The 23720-nt window shown below is 41.4% G+C and overlaps 1 protein-coding gene across 3 annotated transcripts in view; it reads right to left on the bottom strand.

Moving 5' to 3' along the window:
* The window catches only part of dnah2 (dynein, axonemal, heavy chain 2), an 88117-nt gene that overhangs the window by 41278 nt on the left and 23119 nt on the right, over nucleotides 1-23720 (bottom strand). For all 3 annotated transcript variants that reach the window (XM_047386720.1, XM_047386722.1, XM_047386721.1), the window contains 27 exons: nucleotides 22737-22898; nucleotides 22245-22348; nucleotides 21624-21780; nucleotides 21025-21107; nucleotides 20689-20869; nucleotides 20436-20574; nucleotides 17928-18145; nucleotides 16907-16999; nucleotides 16674-16799; nucleotides 16426-16536; nucleotides 16154-16348; nucleotides 14748-14854; nucleotides 14358-14547; nucleotides 14030-14210; nucleotides 13810-13937; nucleotides 11302-11454; nucleotides 11025-11150; nucleotides 8843-9061; nucleotides 6728-6845; nucleotides 6142-6278; nucleotides 4301-4438; nucleotides 4055-4213; nucleotides 3817-3969; nucleotides 3130-3221; nucleotides 2836-3031; nucleotides 768-992; nucleotides 526-630 (listed from right to left, as the gene is read on the bottom strand). In XM_047386720.1, the coding sequence (XP_047242676.1) occupies nucleotides 526-630; nucleotides 768-992; nucleotides 2836-3031; nucleotides 3130-3221; nucleotides 3817-3969; nucleotides 4055-4213; nucleotides 4301-4438; nucleotides 6142-6278; nucleotides 6728-6845; nucleotides 8843-9061; nucleotides 11025-11150; nucleotides 11302-11454; nucleotides 13810-13937; nucleotides 14030-14210; nucleotides 14358-14547; nucleotides 14748-14854; nucleotides 16154-16348; nucleotides 16426-16536; nucleotides 16674-16799; nucleotides 16907-16999; nucleotides 17928-18145; nucleotides 20436-20574; nucleotides 20689-20869; nucleotides 21025-21107; nucleotides 21624-21780; nucleotides 22245-22348; nucleotides 22737-22898 (3996 nt within the window). The remainder of the gene's footprint in view (nucleotides 1-525; nucleotides 631-767; nucleotides 993-2835; nucleotides 3032-3129; nucleotides 3222-3816; nucleotides 3970-4054; nucleotides 4214-4300; nucleotides 4439-6141; nucleotides 6279-6727; nucleotides 6846-8842; nucleotides 9062-11024; nucleotides 11151-11301; nucleotides 11455-13809; nucleotides 13938-14029; nucleotides 14211-14357; nucleotides 14548-14747; nucleotides 14855-16153; nucleotides 16349-16425; nucleotides 16537-16673; nucleotides 16800-16906; nucleotides 17000-17927; nucleotides 18146-20435; nucleotides 20575-20688; nucleotides 20870-21024; nucleotides 21108-21623; nucleotides 21781-22244; nucleotides 22349-22736; nucleotides 22899-23720) is intronic.

Below are 23720 nucleotides of genomic sequence, written 5' to 3'. Positions count from 1 at the left end.
TATTAGTTTAATGTTTTTGTGCAAGGACAAGGGTTTAATATGAGAGCAAAGAAACAGTCCTTTTAATGAGATAAAAAATCCTGCCAACACATTACTTCAAACATGCAAAGTCTTCAGGATAACATTAGCTGCCTCATCTCCATTCTGACGAGACTAATACGTCAGTTAATAAAATCAACGCTATGCATATGCTTGAAAACTCAGTAGCTTTGTGATACAGTGAAATAACACACTACATTAGAATCTGTCTAAATGGCTGGACCGTATTGGGCTGAGGTGGATGCACATTTATGGATGTGAAATGGAGTCTGGCTAAACTAGACTGCAGTGACTCTGCTTTCCTCTGTATTATCTGGTCTATTAGTATTGGGATTGTACCAGACTTAATTTAATCACCAATAACCGGACTCTGCATTTTTCCTTGACTACAGCTGATATTTTACCCCAATTATAATCTGTTCGGGTAAAATCCACCAGAACACCAGCTTTGCTCCTTACTTCCATATGGAGACGAGCAGGACTTACATTTGGAAAGGTCATATTGATGAGGTTGAAAGTACTTTGAAATCGAGCCGAGATCTGAGTCCTTCCTCCACCAGGAGGTCCCATGGATGCCAGCAAGAACATGTCCTGACACAGATAAACCGAGGTTTGAATGTCTGACAATAACACCCGTTATTGAAATTATACAAATACAGAATACTGTAAGCCCTGACGTTTTTGACCACAGACTTCTTACCCACCTTCTTCAATATGCCACTTCTCACCTTGACATACTTTGGGGTCTGCTTCTGGCAGTCGTACCAGAAGCCATAGTCGATCCAAAAGCGCATCAGCTCCAGCGGAGGCTGCGAGCCAAACAGGTCGTGGGCCGGCATGTTGAGGTCATCCAGGAAACACAGCATCTGCTTCCCGCCTGCCGGGAAAAACACGCCTTTGGTTCTCTTCTCTGTTCGGCTCTCTATGATGGCCTGGATGTTGTTGGAGGTCATCTGGACACAACATAAACAGAAGATTCAAAGCTGTTGTTAACCGTTTCTTCTGAAGTAAAGACCTAGAATCAAGAAATCACATAAAAGGCAGATTTCTAGGTAGTAGTAACTACATTTGCTCTGGGGAGAGTTTACAGCAGCTTTTAGAGACAATATCATCATAAATTATTAGAGTGAAAAACTGGTTTAATATGAATGAACTGTAAATAAATTTGAGTAAACAAAGACTATATGGTTTGGATAACCAAAGAATAATGGATCAAATACCAGTATTTGTAGATAACATATGTATTGAACAGATATGTAAATACAAACTTGTGGGTGTTATGTTGGACCATAGACCATCAATAGACCATAGAAGAAATTGCTTTGTTTAGATGATACCACAATTCTGGCCTAGATACAAAACACAACGTCTGGCCGAAAACTGACACTGCACATCAACCTAAACAAGCCGTCCTCACCACAAAACATGGTGGTGGTGGTATCATGCTGTGGGGAATGTAGGCAGAGGGAATGAGTAGATGGATGGAGGCCAATACATGGTAACCTGGAAGCGAACCCGTTAGAGGCTGCAAAAGACTTGAAACTAGGGTGGAGGTTCACCTTCCAGCAGGACAACGAGCCTGAACATCCAGCCAGAGCTACAATGGAAAGGTTCAGATCAGAGCATATTTATGTGTTAGAATGGCCTAGTCAAAGCCAAGACCCAAATCCAATTGGGAAGATGAGAAAATCTGTGTTTTTAGATACTATTCATCCAGTCTGATTGAGACACAGCACCAAAAGATTTGCAGCAAAACGTTTCTGGCTAATTACAAACGCATGTCACACTTTTCCGGTTTTTATTTGTAATAGAAAACACTTATGTGGTACTCTGTGTTGGTCTACCATGTAAGATCCAAATAAAATACACTGAGATTTGTGGTTTTACTATGAGGAAACGTAAAGGTTTAAGTTATATGAACATGTCTGCAAAGTTGTGCATGTAAAATAAAACAGAGGTGCAGACGAGCTGCCAGTGAAAGCTTGGTGGTGACAATGATGGATGTGACAGAAGGCTGTAAGAGTGCATGATAATAACTGTAATAGCAGTAAAGGTGTGTGATGGTTATGAGTACTCCTCATCATTGCAGGCTCTCCTGCAGCCCTTCATCAGACCTGTCAAGTAATACTGTGCTCAACGGCGGGACCTTGGCACAATGTATGACTTTTACTGAAAATTGTGGTGGTGCTGAGATGGAGCATATTAACATCTATGTAGCAGGATGGAGGCAGATGCACAGAAAAACATGCAGGAGTACAGCTAATATCTGTCATCAGTCATTTTAAAAGCCTCTCACTCTGCAGGCGAAGGTGGATCAGCTTTGTGTGTGTTACTGCACACACACCTGATGATGTGTGTCTAATGGATTCTCATTAAGTAAAAGCTACATTAGCATTCACATCACATCTTTCACAAAAATCTGAAGTTTCATTTATCACAATGGGGCGACAGTGGCTCAGGGGGTAGGAGTTTGTCCTGCAACTGGTGGGTTGCCGGTACGAACCCCCGCTCTGTCCGTCTCAGTCATTGTATCCTTGGGCAAGTCACTTCACCCGCCTTGCCTGCTGATGGTGGTCAGAGGGCCTGGTGGCTGCCTATGTATGGCAGCCTCACTTCTGTCAGTGCGCTTCAGGGCAGCTGTAGCTACAATGTAGCTCACCACTGTCAGTGGTGAATGGGTGTATGAATGGGTGGATGACTGCTTGTAGTGTAAAGCGCTTTGGTCTCTGGGGACCTGATAAAATGCTATACAAGTTCAGGCCATTTACCATATTCAATATTAACAAAAATACCAACCTGAGCAGACATGTTGATAGTGAGAGAAGTCCACTTTTTGTCCAACCCCTGGAGGACATTCTGGGCCACAGAGGTTTTTCCAGTGCCCACAGGTCCAGTGAGCAACACTGGGTGCTGATTTAACACCAAAGCCTGAACCAGCAGGTTATAGCGAACTGTGTCCACCGTAGGAACCATAATCTTATGGAATGGAGCGCTGCAGAGAAGTGATAAAGAGTAAATATATATGCAACCACTTTATTATTGCAAAATTAAAAGGAAACAGCAATAGGGAGTACAGGTAAAGAGACTTACGAAGCATTGTAGTGCCAGCTTTTTGGAAGCTGATCTTCAAAAGGAACCCAGGATTTATGCTTTGGGTCCACATAGTACTCATAAACCGTCTCCTAAAAGAGTTCAAAGTTCATTGAGTACATTCTCTTTCAGATCTAGAGTTGTAGATGTCAGGACATAATAAACTGATCCAGTCTTTATCAGGCTCTAAATCTGGCTTTCTGCAAGTTTCAGTAGGTCGGACTATATGCTAGAAAGTTAGAAAGAAAGTAAAAATAGTGTGAAAAATGTTTCCAAATTTCCAAAAATGGTGGTGCTCATTATGACCGAACATCTATACTTTGGTTACAACTAAATATTCCACATTTCAAAATATCAAGAAATTTCTCTTATAAAAATTTTGAGAAGTGGTATCATGTAGAATAATTTGAGATGAAGGCTAATAGCAGTTGTATTATTATTGCCTAGTTGTATATTAATGTTCACTCTGGTGGAGAAATCAGAACAAACACTACAAATGGGATGAAATTAAGTGCAGCTATCCACCCCTATTTCATCATTAGAGCTTATTTTTAACAATGTTCAAGAGCTGTAAGCGTTTTTGGAAGATGCACGCAATCTGTCTGCTACGCCCAGATAGAAGAATACACAAAACCAAAAATGAAACTTAAGACATGGGTTGGGAACCAAATCTTGACTGCAGAGGACCTTGACCGGGAAGGTGATGTCTATCGATCGTAGGAGATTGTCCACCTTCTTGCGTCCGTCCTCATCTACGGAGGCACAGATGGACCAGATGAGGCTGAAGGTGAACCAGAGCTCCACCACCCTACCCAAGTTCTCTGTATCTGAGGCATTCACCTGAAAAATAAAAGAAAACTTGCAGCACTTCTTGCTTTACAAACGGCAGAATATAATTTGCAACACGACTATAAGACAGAAGTACCCCGTTGATGGGTGTAGCCAGGGAGTCATAGAGGCGGCAGAGAGACGCAACACCATTGAGCTCAGTAATGCAGATCAACTCCTTACAGTGGGTCTTCTTAAAGTTTAATGTGGGCTCCAAAAATTTATCAAACGCATTTTTCAAATGTTCCACTTCAGCCTGTGAAGAAATAATCCAACACAAACAGATAATTAGGACAGAAAAGTCCTTAATAATTACACAGGTTCTTAAGGTCTTGATCAGTACTTTGTGTCGCTTTTCCAGCCAGGACTGCACAAATGGCTTCCATCCAAGGTCAACGTAGTCGTTGTAGACCATTCCACAACGGGATACGGTAGCTGGAGAGGCCATTGCCAGGTTCTCCACTTCAAACAGAAGAGACACCTTGGACAAATAAAATACCAAAGATATATCCTTGTGCTTTCACTCATAGTGTCCCTTCATCATTAACAAATGTATAATTCAGTTGAGTGGTTTGTTCTAATGATCTGATCAGATGCATCATCATGGAAAGCTGTTATTGTGACCCTAATCATCAGCTACATGTAAATAAGTCAGGCTACCTAAAAGCAAAGGATTTAAAAGCAATGGTACAAGTATTTAGTTCAACAGAAAGTGCTGCTTTGAATCTTTGGGCTCAACCTACATGTAGCTCTCTGAGTTGTGGGGAAGTACAATAAAACATGAACTTTATGAAAAACAAAAGTTAAAAGGCAATGACAATAAAACCTAAAGGACCAAAAATGATATGCAATATGATACGCAGCACGCCGTTATTGATAATATTAACATAAACCAAATGAAAAGCAGGGGGGGAACAATAATATTAATAAGAATTATTATTGTTAGTTACTTTTATTTTTTTTCTTATTACAAATGTTATTGATTGAATACTGATAAAATATGAAAAAACAAAAAAGGAAAATAAATATTTTCATTTTTCTCAGTTTTTTTGTTTCACGTTGTCAGGATGTGAGATTTTGGACTTTGTGGTTTGGTGTTTTTGTTTTACTAGATGCTCTTGTTTGAAGTTTTGTATTCTTGTTCATCACTTTGTGTTCTGACAATTCTGGTTTCCTTTTGCCTCCCTGTCTGTTCTCCTCATCATTAGTTTTCCTCTTTTAGTTGTTAATTACTCAGTTTCTGTTCCCTTTACATTCATTGTTCCTCTTAGCTCTGTTTCTTCTGTTTATCTTTATTCTCCAATTCCTCCTTTAACAGGTTAGCTTTAGTTACTGTTTACTTTTATTCTAGTCATCTTTTCTCCTGTTCTGCTTGGGTCTGTGTTTCTCCTTATTGGTTAATCTGTTTCACCTGCTCCCTCTGCCTCCCAGCCTCCTTGTGTCACCTGTTCCCTGTTCCTCTGATTACCTGCCCTATTGTTTCTTGTCCACCTTTGTCTGTATTTAAGTTTGCCTTCGTCCTTTGTTCCACGCGGTGTCGTTATGTCTTTTCAATGTCCTCATGAGATGTCTTTTGGATTTTGTCCTTGAACTGGATAATCTTGTCACCTTGCACCTCGCCTGCATGTAAGTGGACTCGCTTTAAATTAAAGGAGTTTTCGACCACCTCTCTGCTTTTCTCCGTGCTTGTCTGCCTTTTGGTCCACCGCAGAAATAGAACTATGACACACGTTTTCTTCCTGATAATTACTTTTGCCGTCACTTCCACCAGATGCTGTCTGACCCGGTGTATAGTTGAGGGTTGTCCTGTCAATCAGTCTATTTGGGTCCACAAATTGACTGTTTTCCCTGCTTTGTAAAATGATAATAATAAATAATGGACATTTCAAATATATTTTCACTTACATAGGGTACTTTTGCTTATTTTGTTCAGGCATAAAACCTTTTATAAAACTGTACAAACAAAACTAAATGTTCCTCTGTAGTTTTACACTATAAATGTGTCCTATGTGTGTGCCTTTAATTCATTTGATTGGTTGGGAATTTTCTTTTCTCACTATAATTTTATTTCCGTTAAGGAGCTTTCAACCGTTAAAACAACAAAAAAGCTAAGAATAATTTACACTGGTCATTTCATGGAGGTAAACCCATTCACATTGCTGCGTTTTCCAGTGGAGTTCTCACCTCCTCAGGCATCGAGATTCTCTCTCCTTTTATGAGAGTGAGCACCTTGTTGTCATCCATGACAGAGTTCATACTCTCAATCCACAGAGCGTCCACAGGCCCGTCGAACACAATCCACTTCTCATCTGGCTTCTCATCTTAAAAGGAAAGATGCAGTTAGACTCACTCACTGTGAGTTTGGAGAACCTTCTACAGCAGATAAGACACTGACTGCCTGTAACCTCTCCACAGACACCACCGGGTCAATGAGTCGGCCAGAAACATGGAAAATAGTGAACCTTGAGAGCAGCTGCTGAGCTGCATATTGTCCCTGAGAAAGGTCCACAGCTGCAGCATACACGGAATCACAAATTGACTCTTTTCTGAATATCTAAGCTACATTTATTATCTGTGGCAATGAATCTTTACACATTAGATTCTAAAAAGGCTCCTCCATTCAGTGAATGGCCTTCACCACATTGCACACTGATGCAGTTCAGCTGGAGTTTAGAGGTGAGAACTAGGTGTTCATTTATTATGTATACTGTTTCAACATCAGTGTGTGTGTGTGGAGACGGGGTGGAGGTTATTCTTCAGATAGATGAACCTGCACAGGCTGATCTCATGAGCGAGGACAGCACTCCGTCGGTCCACTCGTTAGTAGGAAGGTCATATTTTCCGTACAGCTCTCCAAGACTCATCGACTTTGGATTCAGAGGATAGGCCTGTGGAGATGTGGAAAACCAAAATAAAAGTGCTTAACCGAAGATTATTGCTGACCGTCAGCTGCACGTTCTACAAGGAAAACATGTAGCTGATGAAAACATGCACCTTTTACTGGGTTTGAGTCCACGAGACAGGAAGAGAAACACACCTTTAAGTGTGATTTCATTTTTGTTTTTCATGTTGTCCTTATTAATGTGTACTGAAAGCTGTTTTTTAAATTTACTACAGGCTGCAATGATTTAGATTTGCTGGCAAGCTTTTCTATTTAATTTAAGGAATTTTTTACATAAAAACTCTAAACGATTCCTGTCTTAACTTTCCAGACTTTAATTAGAATCCTACCACCTGGTGTTGTCTCCTTTTGTTTCTTGCACATAAAAAGAAAGAACCAATTAAGGAGAGGTACAAGGAAGGAAGGATGTAGAGACAGAAGGAAGGAAGGAAGGAAGGAAGGAAGGATGTAGAGACAGAAGGAAGGAAGGAAGGAAGGATGGAAGGAAGGAAAAAAGGAAGGAAGGAAGGAAGGGTGTAGAGACAGAAGGAAGGAAGGAGGGAAGGATGGAAGGAAGGAAAAAAGGAAGGAAGGAAGGATGTAGAGACAGAAGGAAGGAAGGAAGGATGTAGAGACAGAAGGAAGGAAGGAAGGAAGGAAGGATGTAGAGACAGAAGGAAGGAAGGAAGGAAGGATGGAAGGAAGGAAAAAAGGAAGGAAGGAAGGAAGGAAGGGTGTAGAGACAGAAGGAAGGAAGGAAGGAAGGATGGAAGGAAGGAAAAAAGGAAGGAAGGAAGGATGTAGAGACAGAAGGAAGGAAGGATGGAAGGAAGGAAAGAAGGAAGGTCAACTGGACAAATATTTTTAATTACTATTTAAACACACACGCACGCACACACACACACACACCTCTCTGGGAATGGTGGCAGATTTTAAAGGCCTTCTCTCATCACTGTGACCAGTTAAACAGTTAAGCAGTTAGCGCACAAGCTTATAAGAAAAATGAGCAAGTAAATGACTGGGAGTCGGAAGTAGCTAAAAACATGCCTCAGGTCACCGCTGGGGGACAGCGTAGCGGGAGGAAGGGAGCTTTCTGCTAGAAGGCAAGCAATGAAAAGAACTACAACCAGGATACCGCAGGGATTTCTCTCCGGAGACAGAGCAGCAGCGCTAAAGATGATGTTAATAACCTTGTCTAGACACATGAGGGGGTGTACGAGCCACAAACCTGGGAAGAATTAGTTTACTGAGCAGCTGAATGAGCTCCCATCTCCTGATGACCCGGATTAGTATGTGTTGTCAATTGTTGTCATTTTGATTGTTATGTGAGATGAAATGAAATGAGTGCTTTCCTGGTGTTTAGCAATGAAATCTATTTTTAGAGGTGTCTTTGTGTTAAAAGACTTCAACTGTTCTTCTCAAATTGCAATTAATGTGTTTTTACCTAATTATCTTTGTCCAAACCTTTACAAATGTCAGCTGTGTGTTCTTTTTTTTTGGTGAGAAACACAGCTGGGAAACGAAGTGCTACAGCTATGTAGAACAAGCTTAAAAAATCTGTGAATGTTACAAATTGTTTCTGATTTTAATTCAGTCTCATTTGTGAAAAGGTTTCTACTTGAGACTCCTTCTCCTGTATGTTATAAGATGAAACCTGTGACAGGATCTTATTGATTTACAGCTGAACATAACAGCTTTATCTTGCATTTCCAATGTAGCAACATTTCTGTAGTGTCAGCTCAACATCAACCAGTTTTGGTCCCAAAGTAGAAATGCAGACATGATGTTGCCAGGTTAAAACAGAAAGCTCCAGGAAATTAGGCTTTGGTGGGAAAATTCTCTGGGTCACATCACCAAAACATACCTGTTCATCAAAAAGAGGATTGCAAAGCCAACGAGCACAGAAAGAGAAAAGATTTATTTGGAAATGTTAAGTGATAATGTAATAATTGCCTAATGATTTCTAATAATATTAAGCCTGACATGCTGATCCCTAAGACTTACCTGAACCTGGTTAAAGCCAGGCTCTCCTTTCTGGTTCAGAGCTGTGAGGGCCTGCTGCAGGGTCCTCCAGGTAACACTCTTGGCGCTGCCCGTCTTGCCAACAAGCATGGAGGAGTGTAGGGAGTTTTTGGTCTCGTAAAGCTGAATGACTTTAGTCACCGTAAACGGAGTCACCTGCAAACAACTCCGCTGAAGCTCCATCTCAATAGCTTCCTTCAACTGCAGTAAAATAACAGACAAAATGCAAGTTTTGGTGATGTTCCGAGAAATCAACTAGTGGCAGAAATGTTCTGAGAAAATGGATTAATGTCCAATCAGTGAACGCAGCATACCAAAGACCTAATAGGTTGGCCTGACAACGCTCTTCTAAAAGTTGTATATTTTTCTGCAACATTTAGGTCGATAAAGAAAGAGAGTAAGACTTTCAGCAGATAACGGAAAGGCTGAATATATTACGGAAAATACAGGTGTTGGACAATGAAACTGAAACACCTGGTTTTAGACCACAATAATTTATTAGTATGGTGTAGGGCCTCTTTTTGCGGCCAATACAGCATCAATTCGTCTTGGGAATGACATATACAAGTCCTGCACAGTGGTCAGAGGGATTTTAAGCCGTTCTTCTTGCAGGATAGTGACCAGGTCACTACGTGATACTGGTGGAGGAAAACGTTTCCTGACTCGCTCCTCCAAAACACCCCAAAGTGGCTCAATAATATTTAGATCTGGTGACTGTGCAGGCCATGGGAGATGTTCAACTTCACTTTCATGTTCATCAAACCAATCTTTCACCAGTCTTGCTGTGTGTATTGGTGCATTGTCATCCTGATACACGGCACTGCCTTCAGGATACAATGTTTGAACCATTGGATGCACATGGTCCTCAAGAATGGTTCGGTAGTCCTTGGCAGTGACGCGCCCATCTAGCACAAGTATTGGGCCGAGGGAATGCCATGATATGGCAGCCCAAACCATCACTGATCCACCCCCATGCTTCACTCTGGGCATCCAACAGTCTGGGTGGTACGCTTCTTTGGGGCTTCTCCACACCGTAACTCTCTCGGATGTGGGGAAAACAGTAAAGGTGGACTCATCAGAGAACAATACATGTTTCACATTGTCCACAGCCCAAGATTTGCACTCCTTGCACCATTGAAATCGACGTTTGGCATTGGCATGAGTGACCAAAGGTTTGGCTATAGCAGTCCGGCCGTGTATATTGACCCTGTGGAGCTCCCGACGGACAGTTCTGGTGGAAACAGGAGAGTTGAGGTGCACATTTAATTCTGCCGTGATTTGGGCAGCCGTGGTTTTATGTTTTTTAGATACAATCCGGGTTAGCACCCGAACATCCCTTTCAGACAGCTTCCTCTTGCGTCCACAGTTAATCCTGTTGGATGTGGTTCATCCTTCTTGGTGGTATGCTGACATTACCCTGGATACCGTGGCTCTTGATACATCACAAAGACTTGCTGTCTTGGTCACAGATGCGCCAGCAAGACGTGCACCAACAATTTGTCCTCTTTTGAACTCTGGTATGTCACCCATAATGTTGTGTGGATTTAAATATTTTGAGCAAAACTATGCTCTTACCCTGTTAATTGAACCTTGACACTCTGCTCTTACTGGTGCAATGTGCAATCAATGAAGACTGGCTACCAGGCTGGTCCAGTTTAGCCATGAAACCTCCCACACTAAAATTACAGGTGTTTCAGTTTCATTGTCCAACCCCTGTATTTGCTGTTTAATTCTTTGGAGCTTTAAATCTCTGTCTATCTGGGAACATGCTGAAATTCAGGCAACCGATTGGAAATCTCAGAGTAAACGTAAGGGTCTAATTTCTAAAGACTCTTTAGTATATGTCATTCCCAAGACGAATTGACGCTGTATTGGCCGCAAATGGAGGCCCTACACCATACTAATAAATTATTGTGGTCTAAAACCAGGTGTTTCAGTTTCATTGTCCAACCCCTGTCTAACGGAAGGTCAAAGCTTCATAAAAAAAAAACAGATAACAACCGAGCTTCAAGATCCTGAAAATGCATTTCTTGCATTGTTTCGATAAAAGTTTATTTTCTTTTGATTGTGATCAACCCTTCCCTTATATTATAAATATAAAACAACCATTAAAAGATGTCACAGGATACATCTTCTTAGATTAAAGCTAATCTGAAATGCATACCTTGCCGTACTCTATGACAGGTGTGTCCACAGCAGGGAATAAGTCCTGGATGATCCCATTAAACAACGGAAGATCTGCAGAGGTCAGCTTAGCAATATTCATGTCCTTCATAGCCATCAAAAGGATCTGAGGACAGACATACAAAAAGTCATCCTTTATTTGTGCTTTGGTTTCTTTTATGTTATTATGTTTGTATCCCTGCATGTTTGAAAGTTGTAAAAACTAATGATTAGCAACAATATGTCCCTGTCTGGCACAAAGACGTAGAGAGACTTACTTCCTCATCCACAATGCTGGGGGAAAGGCGGCGTTTCTTTCCAGCATAGTGAAGCAAAGAGGTGAGAGCACGAAGACCAAAATCATAATGATCCTGTTGGGACAGCTGTTGCACTGCCAGGGAGTACAGTGTGAACACCTTCTTAGCCAGTAGCTAAAGGTCAAACACACAGGTAAATAATAAAGACACTGAATTACATAGTAGATACTTTACAGAGGTTCAAATATGAATGAGTAACTTTACAAATAATAAATCCCCTGTTTTTTTGCTTTATCGGTGCTTCTTTTGCATGCAGTTATTCATAGTTTAATTTAGCTACATATTGTATCATCTAAACTAAAGAAAGTGATTTAAATCAGTCTACATCATGGAATTATTGTACTGGACATTGTTTTCTTTAATAAATCTGCTTCATTAGCCACTGTAGTACAGGGTTTGGACAATGAAACTGAAACACCTGTCATTTTAGTGTGGGAGGTTTCATGGCTAAATTGGACCAGCCTGGTAGCCAGTCTTCATTGATTGCACATTGCACCAGTAAGAGCAGAGTGTGAAGGTTCAATTAGCAGGATAAGAGCACAGTTTTGCTCAAAACATTGAAATGCACACAACATTATGGGTGACATACCAGAGTTCAAAAGAGGACAAATTGTTGGGGCAAGTCTTGCTGGTGCATCTGTGACCAAGACAGCAAGTCTTTGTGATGTATCAAGAGCCACGGTATCCAGGGTAATGTCAGCATACCACCAAGAAGGACGAACCACATCCAACAGGATTAACTGTGGACGCAAGAGGAAGCTGTCTGAAAGGGATGTTTGGGTGCTAACCCGGATTGTATCTAAAAAACATAAAACCACGGCTGCCCAAATCACGGCAGAATTAAATGTGCACCTCAACTCTCCTGTTTCCACCAGAACTGTCCGTCAGGAGCTCCACAGGGTCAATATACACGGCCGGGCTGCTATAGCCAAACCTTTGGTCACTCATGCCAATGCCAAACGTCGGTTTCAATGGTGCAAGGAGCGCAAATCTTGGGCTGTGGACAATGTGAAACATGTATTGTTCTCTGATGAGTCCACCTTTACTGTTTTCTCCACATCCAGGAGAGTTACGGTGTGGAGAAGCCCCAGAGAAGCATACCACCCAGACTGTTGCATGCCCAGAGTGAAGCATGGGGGTGGATCAGTGATGGTTTGGGCTGCCATATCATGGCATTCCCTCGGCCCAATACTTGTGCTAGATGGGCGCGTCACTGCCAAGGACTACCGAACCATTCTTGAGGACCATGTGCATCCAATGGTTCAAACATTGTATCCTGAAGTGTGAAAGTGAAGTTGAACATCTCCCATGGCCTGCACAGTCACCAGATCTAAATATTATTGAGCCACTTTGGGGTGTTTTGGAGGAGCGAGTCAGGAAACGTTTTCCTCCACCAGTATCACGTAGTGACCTGGCCACTATCCTGCAAGAAGAATGGCTTAAAATCCCTCTGACCATTGTACAGGACTTGTATATGTCATTCCCAAGACGAATTGACGCTGTATTGGCCGCAAAAAGAGGCCCTACACCATACTAATAAATTATTGTGGTCTAAAACCAGGTGTTTCAGTTTCATTGTCCAACCCCTGTATATATGAGTATATGATAGATCAAAACAAAGCAAGGAAAATTGTGAAGTGGGAAGGAAATGATAAATGGTTTTCCAAACTCTTTAGCAAAAAAAAAAAAAACATCTGTAAATTATAGCTTGCAGTTATATTTAGCCCCTTATAATCTGATAACCACATAAAGTCCAGTGCAACTGATTGCTAATTTTGTATATAGGATCCAGTCGTGCGTAATTTAATCTCAGTATAAATCCAGCTGTTCTGTGAAGGTCTCAGGGCTTTGTAAGAAGAGAACATCCTCATAAAGACCAAGTAACATGGTACAAATAATGGTACAAATTGTGAAGAGGAATGAAGCAGGGTTTTGGTTATAAAACAATATCCCAAGCTTTCAACAATCCATGATCTGAAAATGGAACCAAGTATGGGACAACTGCAAACCTACCAAAGCATGCCTGTCCACCTAAACAGACAGGCATTAATCGGAAAAGTGGGGGAGAACTCTCGATTCCTATTCCTATAAACATGGTGGTGGCAGCATCATGCTGCCTGAAGTTTTTCTTCAGCAGATACAGAATAAGATGCATAGAGCTGAGTACAGGGCAATACAGGGCAATACTTTTTTCTAGGACAAAAAAGCTGTGACTGGGTCAGAGGTTCACCTTCTAGCAGGCTAACAACCCTAAACACAGAGCCGAGCTTTTATGTACCCACTGTAACCTGACACAAACCTGCTCACACCGGCTGAACTTAATGGTTAGCGCTAGAAGAACATTAGTGCTATTTACTTTGTGAATAGAATGCTGTTATGGCATAGATACTGAAAATAGGTGCAAAAAATCAGCTGAAAGGATGTTTTAAACAATCTCGCTATATTTTTTACGTCACATAAGTACAGTACCTTACAGTTGCTAAAGCCTTCTCCAAACAGCAGGATTTCAGCGATCAGAGTAGAGTCTGGCACCACCATGGAGATAGGTCTGAACATGGACTTGAGGTTGTCAGGAAGCTCGGTGTGACCAGCATACCCTAATAATGAGTGTTTTTATTTTCCTGATAGGAAGAAAAGTCTGAAACAAGTAAAATCCAGACTATTCCTCTACACAGCCCAGTAGACCTACCAGGATTCATGGTGATGAAGATGCCGCATGATGGAAGCAGCCGGATCTTCTGCCCTTCGAACTGGAACGGAGACTTCCCAGCTGAGAGGGCAGACAGGATGGAAAGGATCTGCTGGGCGACCACTGAAAGCACCTCAGTGTTGATGCGGTGGAACTCATTGAAGCATCCCCATGCTCCTGTCTGCTCAGGGCAAACAAAATGCAACACAGATGGTTTAAATGTCACATAACAAAGCGCAGTCCTAATACAAACTGCTTTTCCCACACAAACTTCCAGTTTTACAAGAACAACCATCTATATTCATAACTAGACTTTCATTTTCCTGACCTGGGCCAGGCCGGAGAACATGCGTCCCATTGATTTGTAATCCAGGCCTTCAGAGCAGTTCACAACAATGACAAACATTCCCAAGGATTTGCCCAGGTCCTTAACAGTCTCCGTCTTCCCTGTGCCAGCTGGGCCTTTAGGAGAGCCCCCCCGGTGGAGACGGAGCGCCGTGGTCAGAGTCATGTAACACCTGGACACAATCAAACATTGATATTTACCTTTACAATCACTGCAGTGCAAATACAACAAGAACCAAAATAGGCCTTACTCCTCAGTAAAATCCTAAAACAATCATCTCTCGGGTGTTATGCATTAATATTTATCTGTCAGCATGAACCAGTTTTACATTCTGACTGGGTATATTGTAGGTGTAACATAGTTGACTGTGACCTGTCAGTGAGCGGAGTGATGACCAGCCTCCCAGAGTTTCCCAGGTACTCGTAGCCGTATTTAAACTGCGTGTTGGTCTGCCGGATGATGCAGTCATACACTTCAGCCTAGGAGTGGAAACATACGCACATTAAATGGATTTTTCTCTCTCTAACTCAGCAGTCCACAGATGATAACTCATTGCCATCACATGTTCGGTAGAGGTGGACTGGTGATATGGGCTGCTTGCTTAATTTTTTCCCAAACTTCATGTGTAGTTCTAAGAATTTCTATGAATAAAGCCTTATATTTTTCATTCTGGTCGGTTCTCACCGGGTACTCCGGCTTCCTCCCACAGTCCAAAGACATGCTTGTTAGGTTAATTGGTCACTCTAAATTGCCCTTAGGTGTATGAATGAGTGTGTGATGGTTGTTTGTGAGTTGTCCTGGACTGGCGACCTGTCCAGGTTGTACCCCGCCTCTCGCCCATAGACTGCTACAGATAGGCACCAGCTTCCCCGCGACCCACTATGGAAGAAGTGGTAGAAAATGACTGACTAACTGACTGATTTTTCATTCTACTGAGTTATTACATCCTGCCTATGATGATTACTGTGTTCCTTATTTATTTTGAGTAAAATGAACATTTCAGGTGCAACCTATAAGTGGTGAAATATTTCCTACAGAAGGAACAACTTATTGTGCAGCAAATGATCTACTCATTTTGCAGAAGCCACAAAGAACGGTTCCAACTATAAATTTAGGACATTTTTATCCTGGTCTCTTCATAGAGGTTTTTATCACAATCTGTCCTTTATTGCTATAGTGAAGAACCTGGAGACTAGACTCTCCACAGAGAGCTTTTACATCCCTCCATTAAGTCCTGGTTTGTTAAGTCTCCAGGCTAACATATCCCAGGCACCATTTATCAAGACTTCCTCCTCCTCATTGTATAACTCGGGTATAAACCTTCAGTTTAAGAAATCAGATTGGAGTTGGAAACTTTTCTATCACTACTTTTCTTATGGGTGGCCTGGGTTTGTCGTTTCAAATGTTACGGCATCGCTCTTCAGTGTTGTTTGGCTTTAGGTTGTGCTCTCAACTGCCTTGTGCTTGCTTCCTTCCTTGCTTTTTTTTCCGTATGTTATATATTTCTCAACTTCAGATATGGAAAGGATTTCAAGGATTTTCAACTATCAAGAGCTACAAGCCTGAACACAATTCACAAATTGTAAAAATACCACTTAAATATTTCTTGCAGTAGTTAGAAAACACAGCAGCAAAAGTACCAGTAGAAAGTTAAATGGGCTAAGAGAAAAGAAAAGATTTAGTTTGTTCAAACCATTAAAACATGACTTGATAACCAGGACAATCAGAGGAAAAATGGAAGTTTAAGAGAAGCCCAATGCTTTCATGTTTCGTCTCACTTTGTCCTTTTCCCAGTACAGTCGCAACTGGCAGAACCACTCAAACGCGTCGACATCACTGCAGCCGGTCTTGGCTAGCTTATCGATAACATCCCGAGCATGGACTTCCACTGTGATGAGCGCCACCACCTTCAGACGTAGGAGTTTTGGCAGGTCGGCGTGAATCATCTCTGAATAGCTTTGAAGCATAGAGACCTGAGGAGGACGGTTGTCAAGAAAACATTCAGAGTAAAAGTTTGCAAAGTATCTATAAATCCTAAAAGTGGCTTCACCTGTTTCTTCTTTAGTGAGTTTAGGGAGGATTTGTCCTCTCTCTCCTTGTTGATGATGAGAGATCTGGTGACATCAGACGTCCACTTGATCTGACTCGCTGTAATAATCAGCTAAAACAGGAAGAAAAATTGCTTAAAACACAGGATTTTTGTGCTTGATAGAACCCTCTATAGTCATGCATTTAATCAGACATATGAGGGCTAAGGATGCACAAAGACAGGCTGATAGAAGCTCGGTATAAGTTCACCTGTCCTGGCCACTCTTTGACCCATTTGTCTCTTGATCCTGTGATCTTCCTCATATCGACCAGACAGTCGTTCAGATATGCCTTCAGGGTACTCTGCATGTTCTTCTCAATATCACACAGCCAACTCTAAGGTTAAACAATGATAAGGCACCTGTTTTAAAATTCTTTCATGCAGGTGTATCACTAGAAGAAACCCAAAACAGATTTTAACGATTGAAACCAGTCGCTTTTACCTCCACTGGTATGTCCAGTTGAATTGGTCTGGTGAATGCAATGAACTCCCCGTCAGATGAATACATCCCATTGGCTTTTTGTTTGTTCAATCTCTATAAAACATATGAAGAAAACAGTAACGGGTTCTGTATAAAAAACTCCTTCAGATTTGAATTTATTTGACATAAAACAATGTTTTGGGTAGGAACAGGCTATGGTTTTGAATTATTCTTGTGTACATAAATGTACACTTATACAATGTGTAGTATATAGAAATCAAAGAGTTTTTGTAAGTGGTTCCCTATATTGACATGCTGCAGAAACACAACCACAAGGTGGCAGTGGTGCTCCTGGGTGCTTCTGAAGGCAGGGGTGCCTATCAACCTGACCCTAACCCTAACCTGCCATCACGCAGTTTTATTTGGAAGAGATTAAACATTTCTGTGTTTTCACACCCATTTAAAAAAGGAACACAAAATTCATTCATCATCTGAACCAGATGATGAACCAGGTTCAGATGATGAACCAGTCACTGTTTTTGTCCTTCTAAGTCATTAGGTGGTGAATGACAACAGTTTGTGTTTAGATTAATCTGACTGTTTATAGCAGTGGGAATTATTCTTAGATTATTTTAACTTCTCTCTGTTCGGAGCTGATATGTAATCTTGATAAGACAAACTATCATTTCCACACCCGAATTTCCACAGTTCTCAATTCATTCTTGGTTTGAAGACGAACGGACGAATGAATGGGCAGACGGAGGAAGGGAGAGACGGATGGATGGATGTAATTTTCCATGCAGATCTGGAAAGGACTTCAATCAAATTCCTTACTTTGGAAGGAAGATGGTTAGAATTATGTATATTCTCACCATATGTACAACTATGTTGAATGTATGACTAGTTGTTGTAGTAAAAGCCCATTTTGCTTTAAATTCCCATCTCTTACTTCCCTTACAGCTGAACACAACCACAGAATAAGTCTAGATTAGTCATCTAAGTCTTATTATAAACCATAACATTTCTGAAATTAGTTCTCCACCTTGTCAAGCTGGAGGCTCTTGATGTTGTCGAAACACTTCTTCATGTGAGGCTGCATGGCTTCAGGGTTCTGGGACTGTCCCAGGATCTCCAGCATGTCGTCATTTGACAGGAAATAAAACCTTGGGAAGATCTGCCTCTTGTTCTCCAGATACACATCCAAGGCCTTCAGGATTTCTTCTAGCTTGGTGCTCATGTTGGACAGATTCTCTAGCAAGCCTGAATGAAAGACAGGACGAGGGAATATCATTGAATATGCATCTTTGAATCTCCAAATTTAATTCCGACTCTTATTTTTAGGATGTATCAAATTTCAGCATCAACATTCTGAGTTGCATTAGATTTAACATGAAAAGACAACATTTTTTTCTTGCCTTCTTTTATTACATTACACCTGCCCCTCTTTTAGGTCCATTATATCTATTTGCCAAAAAGCCAGAATAATACGAATAATTCATTAGATTCAGAAGTTTTCCATAGTATTTGGTAGAGTTGCATTTTAAGGTGGAGGACTTCAGTGAAATGTTTTGGGTGTCCTTTCTCAAGCTTCCTATAAAACTTAGCTGGGATTTTGGCCCATTCCTCGTGAGAGGACTGGTGTAACAGAGTCCGGTTTGAAGGCCACCTTGCTCACACACACCTTTTCAGCTCTGCCCACAAACTTTCCAAGGCAGTGAGATCAGGGCTTTATGACGGCCGCGCTAAAACATTCACTTCTCTTTATTTCTAACCTATTTGTATGTTAGGAATATATGCATATTTGGAGGACTGTTTTTTTATCTGAGCTTTAACCTCCTGGCTGATGTCTTGAGATATTGCTCAACATTTTAACATAATGTTTCTTTCTATTGTCCTGTATAGCTGGGATGGGGATCTCAACCTTGGAATATTCCTCCTTTGTCCTCCTCATTATGGCCAAACTTTAATTTCAGTTTGATCACACCATTGGGATTGTCTCCAAATAATGACTGTATCCCTGTTTCATTTCCATCTTTTAAACTGGCTTTTTATGTTGCTTTTGAAATAGCGACCTCCTCCTCTCTGGACGTGCTGCACTGTGGATATTCTCTAACCAGCTTCAGTCAGTATCTTCAAGAGGTCTTTTGCTTTTGTTCAGGGGTTTATTCACACATTTTACACCAAAAGGTGTTTCTATGACACAGAACCCGTCTCCCCCCTTGAATGATATGATGGCTGGACAGTCCATGCTGATTATAGCTGTGTCGAATTGTTTGAAAAGATGAATGTGAAACCTTAAGGCAAATTTTAACGAAGATGAACTTAACTTGTGGTTTAGAAATCTCTTCCTGATGTTTTGGCTGATTTGTTCTGTGCTTGAGGTGCTGCTTTATATCAAAACCAGAAGTGTGCCTCCATTTAACCCTAATGTGTATTAACCCTTTATCAGAAGCTTACAAATTAATGACATCCTCAACTAGGCTTTCCCCAATAGTTAAAAGGCATAGTATGTATCTTATACTTGGTTCACACGGCAGGATTTTCAAATTGTCGGGTGTCTTTTAAACCTGAGAGACCCCACACGTGATGATAAAAAAAACGTAGAGATAACAGGTTTGGTCCTACAGTGTGTGGTGTCCAGCCACACGGCGACCACAGCACACCAGACACGAACAGACTTCACTCACAAACGTTCAGATTTCAGGACATCTCGCAATCATCTCGAGATCAAACGTTAGTTCAGAGTAATTCCCCTCTATGATTCTGTCACCTCGCTTTCTGATTGGCTACACGTCACATTCAACAGGCTGCGTGCTTGTTTGTTGTCAAGGAACACCCCACAAGCTAGGATATCGGGCCAAAACAATCCAACATGTTGAATTTCCCCACTTTGGGGTCGGAGCGTCCTGACGTCCTTCCAAGCAGACTAGATCCCTCTTAACACACCACACACAGCAGGAATATCTCATAAGATTATCTTTAGAACCATCCCGATGATCGAGGAATGTCGAAAGAGGAAGATCGGGTCATCAATCGGCATAAAAATCCTGCCCTGTAAATCAGGCATTACTGTTTGAACTATGTGCCAGTCTTTATTCTGCAGTAAAAACCAGCTTATGATGAATATGAAGATAGGAATAAAAATGAACTAAAATATCCTTCTCATTACTCTGCCATTTAGAGCAAATAGAAATGCTGTTTGGAATCCTACCTGACCTATATCAGAAAAGGTTTAGCCAGGTTTCAAGTGTACATCTATGGTCTTTTTCTTCTGTCTATGTTCTCAACTTCAATTTGAATGAATTTAAAGAAATTCTAACAACCAACCCGACTCCAAAACAACTCCGTGTGCGTTTAAAATACAGTATTTGAACTGCCAAATATAAACCCTAAAGCTAATATTGCAGAAAACTGCATCACACAAACAAAAAATAAAATAAAACGATATAGAACAAATTTAGAAGCTACATTTATTTTAGGGTTTATAGGTGCTGAAGAAAGATAGATTTATGGTTGACCTTATAAAGAAACATGAACCCTATGGTCGTACCAGGATGGCGTGTTCCTTGCAAGGCATTCTTGTTCTTGTGGAGACGGCCGATTATGGTTTTCCAATTGTCACTGATGCCTGCGAACTCTTTGCACTCGTTAGGAAGCTGATCGCTGATGTCCTTTCCTTGGAAAATGTTCTGGGTTTAAGAAAAAATGCACTAAATAGCCTAAAGACTTCTGTATGAAATGTAATTTTCAGGTCCAGAAGCGCAAAACACTTGAACAATGAATGAGCAACGTAAGTTTTGTACCTCCAAGTAAATCCAGTTTCGCTGCACGGTGAGGATCATCTCAATGACGTCCAGCATGTGGGACAGCTGCTGTTCCCACTGGTCCACCTCTCGCTCGAAGGCTTTAACGAAGCAGGATGCCCTCATTGTGGACAAAATCACCTGGCTGTCGTCCAGCGTCTGGAAAAGGTCTCCAGTTCCCCTGAAGAGCAGAGGATGAGGGAACATGAATGGAGATGTTTACTTTGGTACATCAGAGAATCCTCACAAAGCACCTCTATAAAAAGTAGTGAGCCATGTTAGATTGTGACCTCAGGCGACGGAGGTGAAGCTCTAAGATTGTCAAAACCGCCTCACCTCAGCCGGAAAAGGCCCTCCTCTTTGTACGGTGTGATGTCCAGGAATATTTCTTCCCACGTTTTCTTAATGCCCTCCAAACCCTGTAGCAACAATGATGTAATGTAAAGAGACAGAAAATAAAGCTAAAATAATTTTCTTATAGTTATGGCTGGAGAAACTATTTTTTTCTAGACTAATTTTGCATTAAGATGTAGGGTTTTTTGGGTTGATTTCATTTTTTGTTTTGTTTTGTGATTTAAAAGCACCAAACGACGGCTCCTTTTTAGGCTCTTCTTCACTCAGGGCTCCTTGAAATGAGTCCCAGTTTCTGAATGAGCCATAACTGGGTGATTTTACAAATGAGGTGCTAATTGCACAGTAACTGTATATGCTAATTGCTCCACACTTCAGTGTGCACAAACTTGGCTGTAAAGCTGCACTGATGTGACCTCTGGGGGGTTAGAATGAGGAAGGGGTGGGGGTGACAAAGTTTGAGCTGCACAAGCTGTCAGACCTGAAGCCAGAATAGAGGAGAGTCAGTCCGCTGTAGTTCAGATCTTTCCTAACATTTTCCTTCCAGAATAAATAAGGACAAAGAAAAGAACAACAAATCAAACCTGTTCTATGGAGAGCTCCTTGCTGGCAGCTCCAGAGATCTCACATATTGACCCAGCGTAATGATCCATTTTCAGAGAGATGATCGTCTCCAGGGTGAAGTCAGCGCTGGAGTGGTCAAATGAGCGCTCTAGCTCCTCATAGATCTGCCTCCAGTGTCTGAAAGAAAAGCCACCGTTTCAATTTATTCACTACCTGCTAACAACTCCTTTTTCATATGGTTAAAACATGTCGCTTCTTCTATAGGGAAGGATATGTTTACAAAGAAATACATCACTGCATGTCAAATGTGAACTTCTGGTGCATCACTGTGAAATTAACAGATGATGCTCAGGGCAGCGTGCCACCAACCCTCAAAGGTGTTCATGTTTGAAACTGAATCCATTCTGCATAAGACCACAAGGGGATTACATCCTCAGGATTCCATGCCAAACCATTCCTAACTTAATATTTTCTGGGTTATTCATGATCCCTGGAGAAAAAAGCCTCGGAACTGACCAAGAGTCAGAAGATTCAGTTGAAGAGCTTAGCTGAAAGGCACCAGACCAAACTAGACACACAAAACTCGCTTGGACACACTGTAGCTTGGAGATGAACTGCTAGGGGATCATTTGAGTCATTACCTGTCTCTCATGGCTGGATTCCTCAGGTCAGTAATGACAGGGATGATCTGCATGAACTGTTCGATCTTCATCTTGGAGAAATGAACTATCTCCCATTCTTTATTCTGCAGTAAAAACAAACAGAACATGTTGTTGTCCAATGCAGCTGGGGTTGCAGTCAATAAGACTAACTGATTTAAGGCAGATGTCCGATTTATTACATTAGAAATCCGCTTATCAATGTGAAAGTGTTTGTTGAATCTGCAACTAAAGGTCTGCTATGATGGGCCCGTCGAGAGCAAACCCTTCCCATGCTCTCCCTTCTCCCCTATTTTTAGTCAACTTACTTTCAAAGAATTGGAAAAATAAAGGCCGCTAGTGCCTTTATTACAGGAAGCACTTCCTTTGGTCAGAAGAGACAAAATTATAACCCAAAGAACACCATCGCTTTATTGAAACATGGTGGTGTGAGAGGTATGCTGTGGGAAAGTTTCACTGTGTGAATTCACTGACCTTGAGATCTCTCTGAAGGACGTGGAGTTTCCTGAACATGTCCTGTGTTTTGCTCTCCATGCTCTGTGTCTGCAGCTTTGTCAGATGAACGGACCTCCAGTTGTTCCAGTTTTCATCACAATCCTGAGAAATTTCCCAGACCTGTTGGAGCTGATCCATGTCCTGCAAAGGAGCACAAAAATACACAAAGCTGTCGGATACAGCTGACACATACAACAGAAATGATCGGATTTAAAGGAAAATCATGGATCCTGTTAAATTTGATTCCCTTTGAGAAGATAACTGTATGGTGATGCAACTGTAATGCCCCTTTTCCACTGGCTCGTTTTAGGCAGTGGGACCAGTATGGTACCAGTTGTGTTTCCACTGACCCACTGACGGCTGGAGTTATGGCAGCTGAAGCTCCGCCTACAGCTGTCAGTGTAGTGTGCTGTGCTGCTATTAACGTTACTCTGTGACATCGTCACATTAAAGAAATCTGCATTAAATGATTAAAATGTATAAATAGAAAATAAAACGTAAATAAACAAAATACAAATAATGTTTGCATTATTTAAAAGGCCAGAATGTCTTACATATGTTTTTTTATGTATAAAATTATCCACTGGGGTAACTATCTAGAACACAGCCCAGCGAGAATGTATAAAATAAGGCCCAGGGGTTCCGACATGAGGGGGGTTTGGGAAGAGCAGCAGAGAGGAGAGACGCTGCCGTCTGGATGGTGAAGCTCCACAGTTTGTCTGAAGAAGTTACAATTTTGGGCCTTATGAGTAAGCTTTTGTCTCAGCCATGGCGATAACAAGGACAAGGTCTTTAAGGACGTGATCCGACGTTGGCAGTCTGATTACAGGCATCTGCTCTCTGCCTGCTCCCTCCTCCTGCAGACGGTGGTTCGTTAAGGACTGTGAATACATTTCTACATTTCATGGTTTTGTGTGTTTTGGGGCAAATGTTTGTGCGTCTGATTTTATGTCTAATTAGCTG

Source organism: Girardinichthys multiradiatus, chromosome 14 (assembly GCF_021462225.1).
Source record: "Girardinichthys multiradiatus isolate DD_20200921_A chromosome 14, DD_fGirMul_XY1, whole genome shotgun sequence".
Taxonomy (NCBI): domain Eukaryota; kingdom Metazoa; phylum Chordata; class Actinopteri; order Cyprinodontiformes; family Goodeidae; genus Girardinichthys; species Girardinichthys multiradiatus.
This window is presented reverse-complemented; position numbering and strand designations above follow the sequence as displayed.